Raw genomic sequence first — 14574 nt, forward strand, 5'->3', positions numbered from 1 at the left:
GATGTGCGTTGTAACTGAATCACCTTCCCTCATCCTGCTATTCACAAGCTCTCGAATAAGTTAAACCTTGTTCGCTGTAACGAACGTCGAGCGAGTATCGAGCGTCTCTTATCATATCGGTGAGTCCTATATTAGACAATAACGTAAATAGAAAATTACATAATTAGGTAGAAGCTGATTAACCAATGATCTCTAGATCAAGTGGTGGAAGACTTGCATTTCTCTTGAGAGATGCAGGTTTAACTCTCACTTGGTGTAGAGTGGGGCACTGATGGGCAGTGATAGAAGACCCAGGAAAACCTGGGTTGGATCCTTGACCTAAACGAGTTTTACCAGTAATTTCACCGTCGTGCCTACGGGCGGGTGGGTTACCGGGTTTTCCCCGGAATTGCTGGTGGACTCGGGTTACTCTCGGAGTACTCCGGGGGTGTTTGGCCTAGCTTTTATTTTTTTGACTTATGCTTATATTTTAAAGTAGCTTATGCTTATTTTCTTTCATTTGATAAGCTATTTTTAAGTGTTTGAATTAGCTTATATTCTACAAGTTGATAATTAATAATTAATCTTTAGTTGTTTGTTAAGTTATTTTGTATTATGGGAAGGGATATAATATCATTGTGTGTAATGAGTAAAACACCATCTTCTTCAAATAAGCTTATTCAAATAAGCTAAAAAACCATGTTCCCATAAGTTTCTTGGAATTAGCTTATATAAGCTAATAAGCATAAGCTTAAAAAGCTAAACCAAACACCCATTAGTGCTTATTTTGTAAAAATAAGCTAAAAAAGCTATAAGCTTAGATAAAAAAGCTAGGCCAAACACCCCCTAAGTTTGTTCAGTGGGTGTCTCAAAAGTGTTCGGAATTAATTTTGTTGTCCAAAAGGTAGGAGCTGATTAGATTTTTACAAAAGAAAAAGAAAACGATAGGCAATAAAATCCCTTGTTTTTTAAACGGCAACATTCTGAAACCCGCGCCTGTGTGGAGTTCTCTTCTAGGGTTTGCTAGAAGTTGATGTTAAAATTAACCTTCTTTTTCGTGTAATTATGCACCCCTTCTCAATTGGAATCAAAACTTTCAAGTATATAACCCCCTTATTCCCAATCAAATCTCACTCTCTTCACTTCTCCAACTTATGTGCACGAAAAACACCTTCAAATCCATCCCTTTTAGCAGAAAAACTGGCGTATTCATTAGATTGGTGTCAAGATATTCATTCTTTAAAAAAACTTCACGCTTGCACAATCATTCAAGGTCTTGGAACCAACACTTTTCTGGGTTCTAAGCTTCTAAATGCCTATGCTTTTCTTGGGTTGTTAACTGAATCAAGATCGGTTTTTATTGGAATAAATAACGGCAATTTTTCTCTTTTGAATTCAGTTTTTGTTGGGTATTTTAAGGCTGGTGAATTTCATGAAGTTCTAAGGGTTTATTTATATTTCAAGCAAAGAAAAATTGTGGTACATGGTTCAGCATTTACATTTAGTTTGAAGAGTTGCATTCAGTTGTGTAGACTGGAACTTGGAAAAGCTATTCATGTTGATGTTTTGAAGTTTGGTTTAAATACGGATCGGTTTGTGGGTTCTTCTTTGATTGGGTTTTACTCCATGTATGAAGATATGGTGGATGCACGCAAGGTGTTTGATGAAATAACTGAGAGAGATATTGTTGCATATACGTCTTTGATAACTGGTTATACTCAAACCGGTGATCATCATGCTGCTTACAAGGCGTTTGCTGTTGTTCAACGTATGCGGGATGACAACCTGGAACCAAACCGTGTGACTTTGGTGATGTTACTGCAGGCAGCATCGAAGCTGCGGTTGCTAAATTACGGGGAGTTGATCCATGCATATGCAATTAGAAGAGGAATCAATTGTTTTGATGAAGTATTCAAAACAAGTCTTATGGACATGTATATGAAGTGCGGTGCGCCACATAAGGCTACCGTGGTTTTTAGTCAAATCAGTACAAAGTCAACTGCTTGTTGGAACGTATTGATTGACGGTCATTTGAAATCGTGTCAGCCTTTTGAAGCCTTGAATCTTTTCTCTCTCATGGCTCAAGACGATCACGAATTTGATCTAATTACTTTAGCAAATGGGGTTCGAAGCTGTGCTAATTTGGGCTTGTTACGGGTCGGTAAGAGTATCCATGGTTATATGTTTAGAACCGGAGTTCAGCTTGATGTCGTCACAAACACAGCTCTGATTGATATGTACTCAAAATGTAACAACTGTGGCAAAGCTACGGAAATTTTCGATGCCATGAAAAACAAAGATGTCATTTCCTTTAATGTGATGATGGCTGGTTATCTCCAAAATGGTTATGCTTGTGAAGCAATCAAATTATTCCACAACATGAGAAGATCCGGTTTGACCGAAAACGAAGCGACTGTTTTGACCATAGTTTCTGCGTTTTCTGATCTGAAAAATATTAGACAAGGTAGAAGCATCCATGGATATGTGATTACACATGGATTTGAGTCTAAAACCGATATCGCTAATCAGATTATGTACTTGTATGTAAAATGTGATTATATAGACTACGCAAGGCAAGTCTTTGATCAAATAAAACACAAAGATTTGGTATCTTGGACGTCAATGATGAGGGGTTACGAGAATCTTGGCCATGCTAATGAAGTGATAACATTGTTTTACAAAATGATGAACTTGGAAAAACAACCGAACCCTGATTTGGTCACTTTAACGTGTTTGCTTCAAGCATTTTCTCGGCTCGGGTGTCTTAAACAAATCAAGGAGATTCATTGTCATGTGATTCGCTTATTGATGGAGAATGAAATCACGATCATGAACTCTCTACTAACTAATTACAGTAAATGTGGAATGTACAAAACATCAAGAGATTTGTTTGGTCAAATGGGTACCAAGTGTATAGCTTCATGGAACACAATGATAGCTGCATCAGGGATGCACGGTGATTGTTTTGGTGCGCTTGAATTAATCAACGGGATGAAAAAAGAAAATATCGTTCCGGACGAGGTGACCTTCATGTCAGCGCTATCTTCTTGCAGTCATGCTGGTTTAATAGAAGAAGGTTTAAATCTTTTTAAGATGATGAAAGAGGAATATGGGCTTGTTCCTGGTGAAGAGCATTATGGTTGTGTGGTTGACTTGTTGGGCCGAGCTGGTCAACTTAAGGATGCGTTTGACTTTTTGAAATGTGTTCCACCAACACAGAGTGGTTCTGCACTTGGTGCACTGGTGGCTGCGTGTAGGGTTCATGGAAACAATGAAATGGGTGAGGGTTTAGGTAGGTGGCTCTTGGATCTTGACCCTGAAAATTCAAGTTCTTATGGGTTGGTTTCGAACTTGTATGCAGAAAGGGAAAGATGGAATGAGGCTGCACATATAAGAGCTACAGCAAAGCAGAGAGGCTTGAAGACGACTGCTGGTTTTAGCTTGATAGAAATAGATCGGTAAGAGCTACTGCACTAGTGTGTTCAAAGATTGTCGCTTATCATCATTGGTAATATAACGGGCTACATCTGCGTCACCGTGTGCAAGGATTAGAGACGTTTATACGTTGAAGGTAGTGCCCCTGTCCAGGTTTCTAACTTTTTCTTCACTTATGAGGGTCCGGGATAAGGGGTTGAACTTTGAAGAGCCTTATCGGATGTGTGGGTCTGTGGGATGTGAAATCCGAATTGTGGATGAAGCAAAACAGTGAGATTATGAGTATTATTCGATCGCGAAAGATGCCAAGTCAAGAGACATTTATAAGCTGTCATTCTATTTTGATATTTGGACCGGTCTTGGTGATTATCAAGATTTTGAGACGGCTTCTGAAGAGGATGCAATTGTATGATAATCTAATACACTTCAACACGATTTATGATACAAGGTCTTAAGTAATCAAAATAATTGTGGGGGGGGGGGGGGTGACCCTATAATTTTAAAATTTTCGAATGAAAATTGAAAATTTTACATTTCTAACTGAGACATTGTGGGTGGGTGGGGGGGGGGGGGTGGTTTCCCCGGTTCCCACTAAGCTGCGCTACTGGTTGTCATGTACTATTTTGCTTGATACAAATCATAAAATAGGGACACTTTTTAATTATATGTGCATAAAAATGTGATACGCGGTGTATTATCACGAATGATATGTATTCAAGTTTTTTGGCGAGAAAGAAAGGTTTAACAAAAAAATGTTTTTTCACGTATGGTATAGTTGCAAAATATTTTTTTAAACGTTTTTTCACGTATGGTATAGTTACAAAATATTTTTTTAAACAACAAACTAATTCTCCTAATACACACGTACAAATATTGAAGTTGGGTTTCACCAAAGTAGTCTTTGACTACTTAGAAGTGGGCCACAGCCCAAGTGGCAGTTGCAAAAACTAAAGGAACAGAAGTGGCTAAATGCTACTTTCGTAATTTTTATGATAATGCAAGTATAAGTTACTTTTGGAGCAAGCAATCATTTATACGGTTATTTGAAGCATTTGGAGGGCTAGAAACAACGTTATTTTCAACGCGAAAACCCCTTCGGTAGCCAATGTCTTCGAGGAAGCAAGAACCCGATCGTACTTATGGATTAAGAATAGATCGAAGCAGAGGAGCCTTTCTTGGGAGAACTGGAAGAGTTTTAATATTGATAGTATGGGTTAAGGTTCCAGTTTGTTCGTGTTTTGTTTTTCTTTTTTCGGATTGTATTAGCTAGCTCATTGCTAGTAGGTGTGGTTGTTTAATAAAAGCTTTGGTTTTGTTAGCCGTTCAAAAAAAAGAGTTACTTTTGGAATTTTTTTGATAACGCAAGTATAATAAGGGGTGATAAAAAAAGACAAAATTCTTTGTTGTACTTTATGCATTGTAAAATTGTAAATCACTATTATCAAAAGTGTCTCTGTAACCCATCGCCGGCGGCTCGACGAAGGCAACTGCTAGGGTTAGTGTGCGAGGTCGCCTGAATCCGGCTGACCTTTCATCCTACCTCTTCGTGCTGCTATTCCATTCGCTTTCGGGATCAGGCTGTCTTTTCGTTTCTTCTCAGTAATAGGTTCAATCTCTTCTCGTCGCCCGGAAATTGCTTTGAGTGCTCGACGACGAACACCTAGCCTGTTTAGTGAGCGGGGTTTAATCGATCGGTTCTTCGGAGCAGATCTTGATCTAACCGTTCTCCCTATCTGGTCTTGGCTTAATCCATTCGCCTCTTAGGATTTCTGTGGTTCTCTAAATGGCAACGAAGAATGTTGGAGAGGGTGAACAGGGTGATGGTGGTCCATGGTCCAATGTGCAATATCAAAAAAATAAAAGAAGCAGAGGAGATGGTGTAGAATGGACGTTTCTGGTACAAAATATCTCGGATCGAGTAACAAGGAACATACTGTGGAGGGCTTTTCAGCCGTATGGCTTTGTATCGGACGTGTATGTGGCTCGGAAGAGGGATGCTAGGGGCAAATGCTTTGGATTTGTACGCTATGTTGGAGCAGAGAATATGAAGGAGACTCTAGTGTCGATGAACACCGCTAAGATGTTTGACATGAAGGTTAGTGTTTCTTTGGCGAAGTACGATAAGGACCATAAAAGATTTAACTACGCACCGGAAACCTTTGGTCGGAGTGAATGGCGGCCGAAGGAGAATAATCAGTCCAACGATAATTATACGAGTGGTAGTAAGAATGACGACCAGCCTCCTCAAAGGAAACAGCCATCTGGAATGGGTCCGAATGGACCTTCGTTTGTTCAAAATGGGACGTCGTTTGCAGATTTGTTAAGAGGAAAGAAGGACTCGTGCAGTCAAGGGGCAAAAACAGTGTCTGTGGAGGGCAAAGGATCACTATACCCATTACACTTCATTGGTAGATCAATTATCGGCCATGCTAAAGATATCTGGTCTTTATCTAATATTAGACGATCGTTGGAAGAAGAAGGTATGTTCGATTTTGGCTTGTCATATGTTGGTGGTGTAACTATTATAATTACATTTAAGGATAATGCATCACCGAAGGAGTTAATTGAACAACATGGTTCATTTTTCTCGTCGGTTTTTACCAAGTTCAATATTTGGAATGGGGAAGAAATCCCGTTTAGTCGGATCGTTAACCTAAAATGTTCCGGTGTGCCTTTTAGGATCAGAGATAATACTCTGTTTGATAAAATCGGTAGTTTGTTTGGTGATATAGTCCAGTCTTTAGCATTTTCATGGAATGAGGAGGATAACTCGATTGATACGGTTAAAGTACTGACGTCCCAAAAGTCTAGAATTGATGAAGCAGTGGTGATTAAGTGGAATGACAAGAGTATCATAATCTGGGTCTCCGAATCTTCGGAGCGGTGGATTCCGAATTTTGATAAGGAGACAATGTATGGGACTAGGGATGAAAAATCGGATACGGAGTCGGATTCAGATTCGGAACCAGGCGATATGGAGGAGTATGAGGAAGGTGAGATCAGGTCTAATGATGATCAAATTCTGGTACCGGAAAAGAAGGTGGTTTCTCCGAATGTCAGGGTAGAAGTTTCTCAGGGGGTCAAGGAATAGTCGCCGGAAAATCAGGAGACATCGGATAATCAAGAGTCACAAAACATTAATGAGGATGTGGAAAAAATGGACGTGCATGGGGATGTTGAAATACCGGCGCATGTTCCCAATGTTATTGAGGATGACACTGTCTTGTTAAAAAATTCAAATAATAATAGTGGGCCTAATGATTTGAATCCAGGAGGGAGCCTAAATAAGCCCAATAACCATATGGTTAATGACGGCCCAACACCAGGTGCAAACTTGGGAAAAAGGAATAGGAATGAACTTAGGCCACCATCGATTAGTTCTACTCAGGGGCCCACTCAAAGATTGTTTTGTCATTACCAGGATCCAGCGATTGAACCTATTGATCTAAATACACCGGTTAATGAAAGGTACGGTACTGGTGAGGATATCCACACCAATTCGGCACAACACGAAGAAGTACAGATCGACCGTGTACACATGGGGGCTGCGGAAGATGGGATCTCGGAGCTGGATGATGACTCTGTTCAGGTAGATCTGAATCAGCAACATAATCTCGACTCTGAGGTTCAGGCTACGATTGGTTTCGGGTCATTAATTGGTATTAATCTAGATGGTTTCGTATCCGCTACTGAGAAATTAATTGCTGAAGAAGGTGTTAACAACGGTTCCTGATGAATTGTTTATCTGTTAACTTGAGAGGTGTACGGTGTAATCGGAAATCAGATTGGATTCGCGGGTTAAAGACGAGTTATGGGATACATTTTCTTGCAATTCAGGAAACTAAGCTACAGGATTCGGAGTCGTTTATGTTCAGTAAGTTTTGGGGCAGAGCTGAACTTAAAGTAGCTGTGGTAAATTCTCAAGGAAGATCGGGTGGGCTAGCTTGCATTTGGTGTCCAGCAGTGCTCAGGTGGTTAATATAATTCAGAATAGGAATTTTATTGTTATTTCGAGAAGTTTGGTTCAATCTAGGTGTAGGGTTAACTTAGTTAACATGTATGCCCCAAATGATGCAAGTAGTAGACGGGCACTATGGTTGGAGATTTTGGGAATTAGAAATTCGATACAAAGGATTTGGATAATGATGGGTGATTTTAACGAAGTTCGGGATGCTAGTGAAAGAATGAATTCAGAATTTGTTGAAGCTAATGCCGATGCATTCAATCATTTTATTCTATCGGCTGGGCTGGTTAAATATAATATGGGCGGGGGTAGCTTCATGTATATTTCTGACAATGGGAAGAAGTTGAGTAAGTTGGATCGGTTCCTCGTTTGTCTGGGATTTATGGAGAGATGGCCAAACGCAGCAGTAGTTGCTTTAGACAGGGAAGTATCGGATCATCGGCCAATTGTGCTTTCAACAATTCTGTGAGATTTTGGCCATATACCGTTCAGGTTTTTTAATTCCTGGTTTGAGTATCCAGGTTTTTTAGATTATGTGATACAGTTGTGTGGAACGTTTACTTTTTCGGGTCAAGCGGATCTTGCTCTTGCTATTAAATTGAGATGGTTGAAAAATAATATCAAGTCTTGGCTGAAAGTGGAAAAGGAAAGAAGATAAGGTATTTATGGTGGAAAACAGAGGCGTTTAGCAAGTATTGAAAGATTGGCGGAAGAAAGAATGTTGCTGGAGGATGAACTGATGGAAAGAGCAGAGTGCAGGAATTATATGGCAGAATTTGATAGACTTAAACAATTGGACTTGCGTCAAAAGTCTAGATCTAAGTGGGCTGTGGATGGTGATGAAAACTCTGCATATTTCCATCATATTATTAATTCTAATATCAGTACAAATAGATTAAATGGGTTATTGATTAATGGTGTTGGGTTACGAATCCATTATGTATTAAAGAATCGTTGTATGAGTTTTATCGTCTTCAGTTCACAGAGCCATTGCCAGTGAGACCGGAGTTGGTATGTCCAAACTTATCCTCTATTTCTGAATCGGAGGCAACCTTGTTGGAATCACCATTCTTAGAAGATGAGATTAAGGTGGCAGTTTGGGAATGTGAAGGAGATCGTGCACCAGGGCCAGATGGTTTCAACTTCAATTTCATTAAAAATGTTGGTCAGGTCTCTGTACAGATTTCGTTAGCCTTTTTAATAGATTTTATGAGGATGGTTCTCTTAGTAAGTGTTGCACTTCCTCGTTTATTGCATTAATCCCGAAGGTGAAGGATCCGGTTAGTCCTACGGATTTCAGACCAATAAGTCTAATTGGTGTGGTTAATAAAGTGATTTCAAAAGTTCTAGTGAATCGGCTAAAAGGGGTGTTGGGGAATTTGATTTCGGAACAACAATCGGCTTTTTTGGCTGGGAGAAATATTATGGATGGCCCACTAGTATTAAATGAAGTATTAAGTTGGATAAAGAAGACTAAACGGAGGGGGATGTTCTTTAAAGTTGATATCAATAAGGCCTATGATTCGGTTAATTGGGCGTTTCTAAATTCAATTATGGCTCAAATGAATTTTCCAAGTAGATGGAGAGGATGGGTAATGGCAACTCTATACTCTGCTAGAGCTTCAGTCCTGGTTAATGGGTCATCGACTAGGGAGTTCGACTGTTCTCGTGGGCTGCACCAGGGTGATCCGTTGTCCCCTTTTCTGTTTGTGATAGTATTGGAAGCTTTATCTGGAATAATGAAAAAAGCCAATGCCGTGGGATTGCTTAATGGTATCAAGCTTACCAATGAAGGTACGTCATTATCTCACCTATTGTATGCCGATGATGTTATGTTTATTGGTGAGTGGTCAGTCTCAAATATAAATAATCTAAGGCGGTTGCTGAGATGCTTTTATTTGGCTTCGGGATTAAGAGTTAATTTGGCAAAGTGTAGCATTTTTGGGATAGGAGTGGATGACCATGGAGTACAAGATATAGCAAATCTGTTGAGATGTAAAAAAGGTATGTTTCCGTTTAAACATCTTGGTATGTTAGTAGGTGCTAATATGAATCTTGCAAAAAATTGGAAGTTGGTGATTGACGTATTTAAAAATAGACTTTCATTATGGAAAGCAAGAACATTATCATATGGTGGAAGGATAACGCTTATAAAATCTGTGTTGAACTCCCTACCTACATATTACTTCTCATTATTTAAAGCTCCGATAAAAGTATTAGATTCTCTTGATAGAATTAGATGGGTGTTCTTTTGGGGGGGGGGGGGGTCGGAAGAAAAAGCTAGAATGAATTGGGTGGCATGGGAAAAAAACTATTGCTCCAGTTGAATATGGGGGGTTGGGTTTCGGCTCACTAAGGGATGCAAATTTAGCAATGCTGGCAAAGTGGTGGTGGAGGTTTAAAACGAAAAAAAAACGGATTGTGGAGGCGTGTAATTTGGGCAATTCATCATAACACAAGGGGATGGAAATATATCCCAGCAAAAATCTCTATAGCCGGGCCTTGGAAAAGTATCTCTAGTATTCGAAATACACTTTTAGACGCCGAAATAGATCTAAATAGTGCTTCGACAGCGGTCCTAGCCAATGGTAAAAACATATCTTTCTGGTTGGATAGCTGGGTGTTAAAGCACTGGATCAATGACGAACATCAAACATTGCACTTGATTCAAGACATGAAGAACAATCATAAGATGAACAAGATGTAGAAGATGAATCCTTTATTATTGAATCAGTCATCACAGATTACACAAACCAAAGGAGCATACATCATCTACAAGCTGGTTTAGATCACAAAGATCTAAACCTAGCTTTCTCTCACTAACACATAGTCTCACTCTCTCTAGGATGTGCATACCAGGAGGAACCAGAAGTTAGGAGAGGTGCACAAAGCTTTCTCAAGGGTCGCCCTAATCTACCCTATACAACACATATATATAGACTAGGGACTAAACCGGATAAAACATATTGTCCGGGATACAAAACAAATAATTCGGAGAACAATGATAATCAACGTAATCCGAGTTTAACATCATAAACTCGAAACTGATAAAGCTTTCGAATTATTGACTTGGCTTTGACTTTGTTGACCGTAGACCAGAACTGATAAGGCACAGTTACCCGGCAGGAACTGCACTTACATACTCCCCCTTAACTGTTGCTATCAGTTCTGTCTAGGGATGAGCACATGCCACCGAATACCGATCCCATACCGATCCCGTACCGATTCCATACCGATCCCGATCGGTATCCACTTTTTGGCGTTTTCGGTATCGGTACGGTACGGTATCGGTATTATACCGATACCGACCCTCAAAATACGGTATAATACCGATACCGTACCGTACCGATACCTAACCGACATGTTTCGGTATCGGTATCGGTACCTAGTTTGGGTGAAATTCGGGATCGGTATTAGGCGGTATCGGTATCGGTTCGGTATCGGATACCGATATGCTCATCCCTAGTTCTGTCTGACACTGATTTCTTCAGTCACCGGATACTGACTCCCCCTTAACTGATGATATCATGTCTGCTTTCAACTTTGGCTGAGACTTGATCTTTCCGGTAGAGCACAACGATCTTCAACCCTTCTAATAAAAGACTTGCTGAGGATCACTTAAGGCCGCTTTGAGAAACCCGAAGAATCCAACATCAAACACTGCAGATCCTCCCCCTCAAACTACTCCCCAATCAGGTTAACACGAACCGACCAACAATCACATGTGAGAATATCACTCGATACATTAATCTTCAAACCTCATCGGCACCAGAAAGAAACATTGGATTTCCAATGTCCAACCTTGAACACTTCAAACTTCACTAAGACATGAAGTTCAGTTCGATAACTTAATAACAAACTGAACTTCGTAAAAGTACATCCACCATATTAATCAAAAGTCTTCAACCCTTCATGTATGATCTCATCTCATCATGTATCCTCATGAATCAATCTCCTATCTTAACAAATCTGCTGAATCTCCTATGGCTTTCATCTCCGATCTCCCTTCAAATCAAGAAGCCCCACATTATTTCGAGACCAGAACTAATCTTCTCTACTCTAAACAGTAACTTAATAAGGCTCAATCTTCAACTAGTCGTCAACCGAGAATTCAACTTCATCACGTCAATAGTTGGTTAAAAACGCGAACACACTTGACAAAGCTCCATCATACACGAGCTTTTTCACGCACAAGCTTTAGATTTAAGAAGAAAATAGGAAATTTTTTACTCCCCATGTTTCTTCGTAAACTGTCAACCGAGCCAAGTCATGATAATAATCCAAGATTGTCCCAAAACTCTAGTAAGGATCAAAACTCCGAGAATCTTGAAAAGAACACCGTGGTACACCATTACCGTGTCTCATCCCCTCACTAAATCCGGACAACATAAGTACCCTGCTAATTATCCGGTACCCCCGATAACCCGAATAAATAGAAAAACTTGGAACATGCAAAACTCGGAACCTCCGAACTACAGAAACTTCTAAAACCCGAAAGCTTTTGAAACCTCAGATCAGATCATCTGAATCAGTACTTCTTGATGAGGATTAAGTTATTGATAAAGATTAAGTTGAAATCACTAAGAAATCAAAAAACTTTATCACATCATTGAACACGGTTATGATAGTATGAAAGTATCGAAAGGGTTGTTGTTCTAAGTGGGTTTGATTTGGAAAAGTTTCTAAGTTCACAGAATTCGGAGACACAAAAGAAACTTGGAAACACGGAGTAAAAAGTCGGAGTGAATCAGAGTGGTATAACCTGGATCAAACCTGATATAAAACTCTCACAGCACTCTAAACACTAAACTTGGACACCTAAACTCTTAGAACTTAACTAAACTCTGACTCACTTAAATACTAAACTTGGACACCTAAACTTGGACACCTAAACTCTTACCCAAAAATTCAGACTCCAAACAAGAAACTCTGAAGAAAAACCCTGAACTTTAAACTCTGAAAGGAAACTCTGACCTGACCTCTTAAAAGGAAAAACCCTGATCTCCAAAGCCCTGAACACAAAGTCCTGACTTCTTTATCCTGACTTCTTAGTCGGACAAGTGGAAATTGCTTCAGGTCATCTCACAAGTGTGACTTCACACTAGTTCATCAATAACCCTGAAGCACAAACACTGAATGGAAACTCCGAAGAAAAGTAAAACACTGAAGGAAAACCCTGACTTGATGTTGATAGACTAACTCGGACAGGTAAAACACTTACATAAATTCGGACATTGCCTTTTTCAGATCAAAACCCTAGAACTGCAACAAGAAAAACCATCCCAGCCGACGAACAGCTTCATTTTCTTCAAGTTTTATGCAGAATCTTCACGTCTTCAAGATGTTTGGCGGAAACAAACATCAAATCAAGAGCAATGGTGATTCGGAAGACGGTTAGACCATTCCGAATCGGTAACCATGCTCTGATACCACTGTTAAAGCACTGGATCGATGACGAACATCAAACATTGCACTTGATTCAAGACATGAAAAACAATCATAAGATGAACAAGATGTAGAAGATGAATCCTTTATTATTGAATGAGTCATCACAGATTACATAAACCAAAGGAGTATACATCATCTACAAGCTGGTTTAGATCACAAAGATCTAAACCTAGCTTTCTCTCACTAACACATAGTCTCACTCTCTCTCTAGGATGTACACACCAGGAGGAACCAGAAGTTAGGAGAGGTGCACAAAGCTTTCTCAAGGGTCGCCCTAATCTACCCTATACAACACATATATATAGACTAGGGACTAAACCGGATAAAACATATTGTCCGGGATACAAAACAAATAATTCGGAGAACAATGATAATCAACGTATTCCGAGTTTAACATCATAAACTCAGAACTGATAAAGCTTTCGAATTATTGACTTGGCTTTGACTTTGTTGACCGTAGACCAGAACTGATAAGGCACAGTTACCCGGCAGGAACGACACTTACACTGGGCCGACCCGGTTCCGTTTTACTTAAAATTTCCGGATTTGTTTAAAGCTGAAAAATGAAAGACTGCTTGGTTTTTGATCGCATGAAGGCTGGCGGGTCAGGTATGGAGTTTCAGTGGGATTGGGTTTGCTCGGCTTTGGGTAATAATGAAAGTGCACAACTACAGCAGCTAATGGGCCTGATTAACGGGCTGAATGTGACGTTTGGACCTGATAAGTGGCATTGGAAGTATGAGGGATCTGGTATCTTTAATGTGGCAAGTATTAAAAAGATATTGGGCTTGGTTAATCGTACGCGACCCGCTAGAGTATTCGAATGGAACAACTGGGTCCCGAAAAAGGTTGGAATTGTAGCGTGCAGGGCAGAAATGGAACGCTTGCCGACAAAGTGTGCCTTATCAGCTCGGAACATACGAGTGCATAATCGTTCGTGTGTTATGTGTGGTATTTATGATGAGACTTGTGAACACATCTTTGTTTCATGTCAATATGCTCAGTCTATATGGCAAAATATTGCGAACTGGTGCACGATTCCACCGATCATTGCTTTCGATATTAAGGATCTCCTTACGTTGCATGAGATTAGTTCAGGTCCAAGTAGGAAGAAAAAAGTGTTGTATGCGGTTATCTTTGTAACATTTTGGAGTATTTGGAAGACGAGGAACGAGATAGTGTTTGAACAAAAGGTGCCAAATATGACAAAGACTCTAGATGAAGTTAAAGCAATGGCGTATTTATGGGTGAAGAACTGGTCTAAATTGGCGACATTAACATGGGAAGATTGTAGTAGATTCAAGGTTGGTGGATAAGAAATATATGCAATTTGTCTTGTTTTGGTGTTGAATACTTTAATGTTTGTATGTTTAGTGGTAGCATCTTGCTACAACGAATAAAATATCTTGTCGGCCGTTAAAAAAAAATAATAAGGGGTAATAATAAATCAGACATTAATAACCAAAAGAGGTGGAAATATTAGAAATTCTTGGATTATAGCTTCTAAGGTTTAGGCAAGAATTAATGAAAACTAGATTTTAAATGAAACTATTAAGTTTTCATCCCCGCGTTGTAGCAGAGACCCAACAGAAGTTCGGTTGGTATTGGTAAGCAAAAGAGAATAACAAAAAAAATAAGGTCATATATGACCAAAACGATATCTACATTTGTTTGGTTCGTTGCAGCAGCTACATTATTAACATCGAAACACATTATTTCATAACTTAAAAAACATGTAAAGTATTTAA

The 14574-nt window shown here is 39.5% G+C and overlaps 2 protein-coding genes across 2 annotated transcripts; both read left to right on the forward strand.

The window, feature by feature from the left end:
- Window positions 1-909: 909 nt before the first annotated feature.
- Window positions 910-3875, forward strand: LOC110903901 (putative pentatricopeptide repeat-containing protein At3g01580). The gene has a single exon (XM_022149695.2). The coding sequence runs from the start codon at window positions 1045-1047 to the stop codon at window positions 3439-3441; it is 2397 nt and encodes a 798-aa protein (XP_022005387.1). The 5' UTR covers window positions 910-1044; the 3' UTR covers window positions 3442-3875.
- A 9514-nt stretch (window positions 3876-13389) lies between these two features.
- On the forward strand, window positions 13390-14142 carry LOC110907443. Its single transcript, XM_022152425.1, has one exon. The coding sequence runs from the start codon at window positions 13390-13392 to the stop codon at window positions 14140-14142; it is 753 nt and encodes a 250-aa protein (XP_022008117.1).
- The last annotated feature ends 432 nt before the right edge of the window (window positions 14143-14574 follow it).

The sequence above is a fragment of the Helianthus annuus genome, chromosome 14 (genome assembly GCF_002127325.2).
Source record: "Helianthus annuus cultivar XRQ/B chromosome 14, HanXRQr2.0-SUNRISE, whole genome shotgun sequence".
Classification (NCBI taxonomy): domain Eukaryota; kingdom Viridiplantae; phylum Streptophyta; class Magnoliopsida; order Asterales; family Asteraceae; genus Helianthus; species Helianthus annuus.